Below are 7,668 nucleotides of genomic sequence, written 5' to 3'. Positions count from 1 at the left end.
TTTATCAAAAAGGTTTGATTTTTATGATAAAAAGACTAATTTTCTGCAAAGCTGTTGAATTTTCTACAAAACAGGTGAATTTTTTAACGGAAAATATAAATTTTTAACAAAAAAATCATTTTTCAACCTAATGGTTCAATTTTTTACCAAAATAGTTGAATTTTCAACAAAATAATAAAATTTTCAAGCACAAGATGAATTATCAACCAAAAAGACTATGATGTCAAGAATTTTTTAATATTATAATAACAAAATTGGCTATTATAAATATAACGCAATTTGTGGTTGACTCTCAAAAATTTAATTCAGTTCACTGAAAATTCCCCGATTTTCATAACAATTTAAGAATTCCCTAACCCGTAGCAACCAGGTATTTGAAATTTGTTCATACCTTATTTGCACAATTAAAATAAATTTCATCCTTTAGGCCTGAACTAATTATCTTATCAAAAGGAGTTACAGAGGTTCTCTTCTGGTAGAAAGATCAACTCTTCTATATAGACAGCATTAATCATGAACTCTGTGCCTATCATACAGAGAATCGAAAATCATTTTGCGCTACTCTAGGTATCTAAATAATTTTCATTTTTTAATCTTATTGGAATTATCTTCAATTCTAAAAATTTTAAGGGTTTTTTTGGTTCATCGATTGTCATTTTCGCCAAGCAGGAGTTTCGAGGGGAAGTCCTCAATCATAACACACAATTCACAACGCAAAAATCCCAAGTTCCAAAAATCACAACTTACAACACACAATTTAGGGAACGCAAAGCTCACGTTCGACATCTCATAACTCATGGCACTCAGGGAACTCACAACTCAGGGAGCTAACAACTCACATTTCACAACTTACAGCTCCGAGCCCACAACTCACAACTCAAGAAGGAACAACTCAGGGAACTCGCAACTCACGTTCCATAACTCACAACTCAGGGAACTCACAACTCACGTCCCATAACACACAACTCAGGGTACTCCAAGAACTCACATTTCACAACTCACGTTCCACACTCACAACTCAGGGGACTCAGGAAACTCACAACTCAGGGAACTGATGGGAGAGGATCTAGGAAAAATTAGATGTAGAGGAAGTAAGGGTAAATGAGATGGTAATTGAGAGGAGAAAGGTAAATGAGGAAGAAGTTACGGAAGAGTGGTTAAGCAAATATTTAACTGGGTGGAGGGGAAGTACAGGAATATAAGGAGTAGGGTAGATCAGAGTGGTGGAATCTAAGGGTAGCAGGAGGGATTTACATTTTAATAGGCTAGACAACCACCTTTTTTTAGACTTTAAGCGCCTACTTTTGACTAATTTTTAAAAATAGTTTTTTCTTTAGCTGCTGGTCATCTGTCCTTTGCTGTCCCTGTTGAAGGTTATGACGATAAATTTGTGGTGGGCCTGGATAAGCAAATTTTATTAATTGATTGGAATACTTATGAAAGTAAATCAATTTATCAATGGATCATATTAAATATTATAGATGCAAGCATCCCTGGAAATAGATTGAATTATGGAACCGTCGACCCGTTAGGCAAACTAGTATTTGGTAAGAAAACATACTCAATTTGATTTCAGACTTAAGTTAAATACGAGGGAGAAACGACTCCTAAAAATGCAATCTGGCAGATTTGGATTACGCTGGAATCTTGCCTCACATAATCCGAAAATCATAACATTTCATCGGTGTCTGTCTGTCTGTATGTCTGTATGTATGTATGTCTGTATATCTGTATGTCTGTATGACTGTATGACTGTATATTTGTTTGTATGTATGTCTGTATGTTCTCTATGTCTGTATGTCTGTATGTCTATATGTCTGGTTATCTGAATGTTGTAGCCAAGCTAACCTTTGAAGGATTTGTCCAATCGAAGCTGCATTTGATACACTTCTAAAGGTCCCCAAAATAAAGGCTAAGTTCGTTAATCAGATATTTTGAAACAAAATTAAAAAATTGAGAGAATTTTCAAAATTTTTAATTTTTTTCTAAATTTTATAAATTGTTGTCAAATTTTCTTATAGATCAGTAAAAGACTTGCAAATTATCTAAATAAAGTTTTTTACTTTGATGAAAATTAGAAAAGTTACATAATTTAAAAAATTTTTTAATTTTAAAAAAATATAAAAATATTTTTTCTATAGATCCAAAAATTTCATTCGAAATTTTCACCGGATTTACACGAATTTTTCGATTAGCCAAAAATTATCAAAATTAGAGCATTTTAAAAATTTTACATTTTTTAAACTTATAACAGTTTTTGTCAAAGTTTCTCATAGATGGGTCAAAGACTTGCAAATTATCTAAATAAAATCTTTAATTTTCATGAAAATTGGAAAAGTTATATACTTTTCGAAAATTTGAAGATTTTCAAAAAATAGAAAAAATTATTTTTTTCATAAATCCAAAAATTTTATTCAAAATTTTCAGTAGATACCAAATACATTTCAAAATATTCTAGCCGAATTTTTCAGTTAGCACACAATTTAAAAAATTAGAGCTTTTTCAACATTTTAGACAATTTTTTTTCAAGTTTCAGAAAATGTTATCAAGGTCTCCGATACTTGATAAAAATACTAGCAAATTATCCAAATGACATTCTTAATTTGGATGAAAATTAAAAACGTTATATGATTAATTTCCATATTTAAAAAATAGATAAAACTGCTTTCCTGATAAATAAATAAATAAATTTTAAGATAAATTTTTCATAAATATTAAATATATTTGAAAATCACATCCATAACATTTTTGAATAACAACGAAATTAAAAAAAATCATTATTTTCAAAGTTACGAGCTTTAAGATTCTTATGTTACATTAGGTAGAATCTTCTTTGAAGACAGTCAAATGATTTTTAATATCTTTTTCAAATTTTTAGACTTTTTTTTGTTCCAAATTATTTCTCCTGAGTTTTTCTTACTTATTTCAATAATGCACATTATATTTAATAAGGAAATATAGTTATGAGATTCTCGTTCATGAGAGTGTGATGTAATCGTCCAAATTTTCGATCTCTGGTTTTTGACGGATATTTACGTTTCGGCGCGCACAGAATCCGAAAATCATAAAATTTCGTCGGTGCCTGTCTGTCTGTGCGTCTTTCTGTATGTATGGTTACTTGAATGTTGTAGCCACTCTGACTTTTGAAGTCAGAGTGGCATCCAAAATTGTATTTGTCATCCAAATACAATTTTTTATTTTGATGAAAATTAGAAAAGTTATATACTTTTCAAAAATTTGAAAATCTTAAAAAAATAGATAAAATTATTTTTTTCATAGATCCAAAAATTTTCACTAGATACCAAATACATTTTAAAACTATTTTAGCCGAATTTTTCGGTAAGCTAACATTTTTAAAAGTAAGAGCCTGTATAATCTAACAATAGAGCGCGAAGCGCGATTATGGCAATTAATTTTGGAAATATAAATTTTCGGCAAAAGAAAAGATTTTTCAAAAAAATATTTCAATTTTAAATCATAAAAGATGAATTCTCAACTAAAATGAAAGATCTTTAATTACAACAAAAAGTTGACTTTGAAACCCAAGATGATACTTTTTAACAACATATTTTAATTTTCAACTAAGCAGGAGTACCAAATTATCAGTTTAAAAAAATATTGTTTGTAAAAAGTATTTTGTAAGTTGAACAGTTTAATTTCCTATGAAAACGAAGATTTGTTTAAAAAATAAATCAATTTCCAAGCAAATAAGGACCATACATTTTTTCAAAACATTTATTGAATTTCTAAATAAAACAAATAACTTATAAACAAAAATTATGGGCCTTCAACGACAAAAGACTATGTTCTAGTTAAATATAAAATAGAATATTTCAAACTCCAGTTATTTAAAATAATTTTCAACCAAATATCTGAATCTTTAAGGGAGAAGATTAATTTTCTACTTAAAGAGAGAGGAATACTTAGCAAAATGCAGGAATTTTCTACCAAATCGTAAATTTCTGAATAAAAAATATAACCCCAGCCCAGGCACATTATTATTACGGGCCTCGCGCGCGGCGCTTTGCGCTAAGTATCTTGTTAAAAAATCTACTAAAAACAACGCTTTTCAAAAACTTATATTTTATATCCAGTAAAAATTTGGATTCATATTTCTTAACCTACCAAAGTTTTTTTTTCGTTTTTTTGAAAATTTTAAAAAGATGAAAAGCATACAACTTTTTGAAACTTCTTAAAATTTAAAAATGTCACTGGGATAATTTGAGAGTCTCTTTGACGCGTACCAGAAAACTTGACAACAATTTAAAAAAAAAAATGAAATTTCCTAATCTCTAAAAAAAAGCTTTTCTATTTTTCTGAACATTTTCAAAATTTTCAAACGTATATAACTCTTATAATTTTTATCGGAATAGAAAATTTTCTTTAGCTTATTTTCAAGTCTTTTACCCATCTATTAAAAACGTTAACAAAAAATTGGACAAATCCTTCAAAAGTTTGCGTGGCTATAACAATCGGGTAACCAAACATACAGACAGACAGAGAGCCACCGATAAAATTGTATGATTTTCGGATTTTTTAACTACTGAAACGTAAAGATCCGTTAAAACCCAGAGATTGAAAATTTGGACGATTAAATGACACTCTTATAAATGAGAATGTAACAAGATACATTATTAACTAAAAAGAAGCTAAATAAATTGACAGTTAAAAAAAAATTCGGTAAAAAAACGAAATTTTAAACAAAATCACTAAATTTTCAATAACTCTTTTTAAACGAAAAGATGAATTTTTAATCATAAAGATTGAATATTTACAACAACAACCAAATTCAGGCAGAGATCGTTTTTTAACAAAAAGAATTTTTTTAGTAGAACAAAAAGATCTTCAACCAAAAAAAATTAATCCTTTACGACAAAACTGTGGATTACACGTTACACGTTACGTACTAGGACCATTACGAAAATTACTGCATATTTAGTGGATTACAAGTCGATCATTAGCACAAATTTATTATTCTAAGAATTTTTTCAATAAGATAATAATTGAATTCGACCTAATAAATATAGATTACAGAATTACACTGAAACCCTTTAATGGTCTTCCCTTCGATAGCCCTTCCGAGAATTGACGTCGCGCCGCAGTACGTATAACAGGAGCTGCGCCGGTTGCGCGGGATCTGCAGATGTCACTCAGGCGCGCATTCAGGCGTAAACATACATTAGCGGAGCGGGCTAGAATTAATAAGTTTGCACCTACCATCATTCCCAAAATCGGCGTTATAGAAGAGTTTCACTGTACTTTGGATTGATAGTTCGGATAACCAATTGGACAGCTCATTATCAGGGTTTTTTTCCTTTTGGTTAATTATTATCATATTTCTAATTGTATAATATATTCCAGGTACGATGAACACTAATGGACTCCGATTGGCTAATGTTAGCTCTTTGAATTATGATTTGGAATTAACAACACACATAAAGAATATTGTTTCGACCGTTGGCATTGTGTTTGACCCACGTCCGCCTCGTCGTCCTAAAGTCTATGTCATCGATTCAGGGAAAAACTATGACATCGAAGCCTACTCTTATCACCGCACATCAGGAATATTTGGTAAGGTTTTGATCAACAATATTTTTTTCAGGTTACAAAATTCTCTACTTCAAGTGAAAAAATAATTCTTTGCCAAATTTTTCTGTCCTAAAATCTAAATTATATTTTTTTTCATAAGTTCTTCATTTAAATGTAAATCTTGTAATTATTTACAGAAATTGCCGGTTACTGATCTATGTTACAAGCTACACGGTCCAAGAGAAAATAATAATTATTTTCTGAACTTCCTATTTACGAATTAATTTTCAACAAAGAAATTGAATTTTAAAGCGAAAAAATGAATTGCATCCAACTCTCGGATACTGTCCCCCCGTTGTCGGTCTTCACAGAACTGCTGCCCCTTATTGTATCTCGGGGGCAGAGCGAAAGACAGCTGTGAAGCTCGCCACGAAAGGGATGCATGCAAGAGTGCTCATTCGAGTATATTGCGCAACATTGTGCATTCCAACTTAGAACGTTTTAAGTTACCCTGACTGTTTAAGTTTGGATCCCCTCAAATTATGGCCGAGGCTATTTTTGCAGGCAACACTTGTCACTGGACTGAAAGCGATAGTTCAGTGAATCTGCAAAAAAAAGACTTATGAGTCAAAAAATATTTTTCAAGACATAAAAGATCAGTTTTAAACAAATTAAATTAATTAATAACAAAAAAAACTGTCTTTGGTTTAGGCAGTATTCTATTTTAAAACGCTAAAAAATGAAGCTATTTTTCTGAATTTTTTCTGAGATTGTTAATAATGATATCGATAAGGCTTTATTAGGCTTAATAAATAAACGCTTGAAAAAAATTTTTTTAATTGTTTTTATTTATTTTATGCACTTTTTATACATAAAAACGTCATTTAAAGTTAATTACTAAAAAATCTGTAGTTCCGCACTGTTGTCAAAATTTCAAGAATGGGCGGACTAAAATGAAAAAATTAAACAGTTTACTATTCAGTATGACTCCAGCAACCGGCTGAACTAGAATTTCTAATGTACATGCAAAAATAACAAAATGCCGGCGAAAAAACCAAACAAAAACAAAAAAAGTGGATTTATTTTCTCAGTTTTTTACAAACAAATATAGAGTAAAATTGAAATTTTTTAATACTTTTTGTTCACCCGGTTGCTTCAGTCATACTGAATCTAAAACTTTAATTTTTTCATTTTAGTTACCCCACTCTCGAGATTTTTACAACAGCGTGAAATTACAGATTTTTGAAGGTGTTGACTTTGACTGACGTTTTTATGTATGAACAGTGCATAAAATAAATGAAAAAAATTGGTTAAATGTATTCCATGAGTGTAATTATTAATCCTGATAAACCGTACATCGACATCATTATTAAAAATTTTAGAAAAAAATCACAAGAACGCTTTATTTTTAAGCGTTTCAATGTAGAATACTGCCTTAAATCGATTTTTTGTAACCTCTTGACTGCCCGGATAGGGGTGAATCAAACTTTCGTGACATCTCAGCGAAATTTGAATTTTGTAACTTTTCTTTATGCTAACGTTTGACGTCGTACGTCGGCATAGCAGAAAATTTTAATTTTAATTTTACGGGCAGCTAAAGGGGTAGAAACATAAATATTAAATGTAGAATCAGTGAAAGCGTTTGCAAAAAAAAAGAATTTGAGAAATTTGAATTTCGGGAGAATTGGTGAAGTTAGCCCCCCGTATCAATTTCGACCGTAATTTTGTAACCAGGAGTGTACAAACAAAGATATTGGATATGCAAACAGTGGAAACAACGTAAAAACGTATAATTATTTAAAAAATTAATTTTTAATCAAAAAACGATTTTTCAAATAAATAATTGATACTTCAATCATAGAGAATTGCTTTTCCATCAAACAGTTCAATTTTCTTCGAAAAAAATGACATTTCGATGATGACTGATCAATTTGTAAACGAAAAAAATGAATTTAAAACCATAATGGAGAAATTAAAGAGAAAGAAGATGTAATTTCGATTAAAAAAGCTAAATTTGTGACTAAAGCTAAACTCAAATAGCTAAAATACTGATTGAAAATTAAAACGGTCGAAGAAAGGAAAAACAGTTTGGATCTGCTGTATCTACAATTGTTTTGTATATTTGTTAACTACAAGGTC

The 7,668-nt window shown here is 30.0% G+C and overlaps 1 protein-coding gene across 1 annotated transcript in view; it reads left to right on the top strand.

Annotated features, from left to right (window-relative positions):
• Window positions 1-1,054: 1,054 nt before the first annotated feature.
• Window positions 1,055-7,668, top strand: part of LOC117176399 (regucalcin-like) — an 8,892-nt gene continuing 2,278 nt past the window's right edge. Inside the window, exons 1-3 of the mRNA XM_033366639.1 lie at window positions 1,055-1,097; window positions 1,338-1,547; window positions 5,362-5,571. Coding sequence (XP_033222530.1) covers window positions 1,055-1,097; window positions 1,338-1,547; window positions 5,362-5,571 — 463 coding nt within the window. The remainder of the gene's footprint in view (window positions 1,098-1,337; window positions 1,548-5,361; window positions 5,572-7,668) is intronic.

The sequence above is a fragment of the Belonocnema kinseyi genome, chromosome 7 (assembly GCF_010883055.1).
Source record: "Belonocnema kinseyi isolate 2016_QV_RU_SX_M_011 chromosome 7, B_treatae_v1, whole genome shotgun sequence".
Lineage (NCBI taxonomy): Eukaryota > Metazoa > Arthropoda > Insecta > Hymenoptera > Cynipidae > Belonocnema > Belonocnema kinseyi.
Note: the sequence above shows the minus strand (reverse complement) of the source record. Positions and strands in the feature narration are given on the sequence as shown.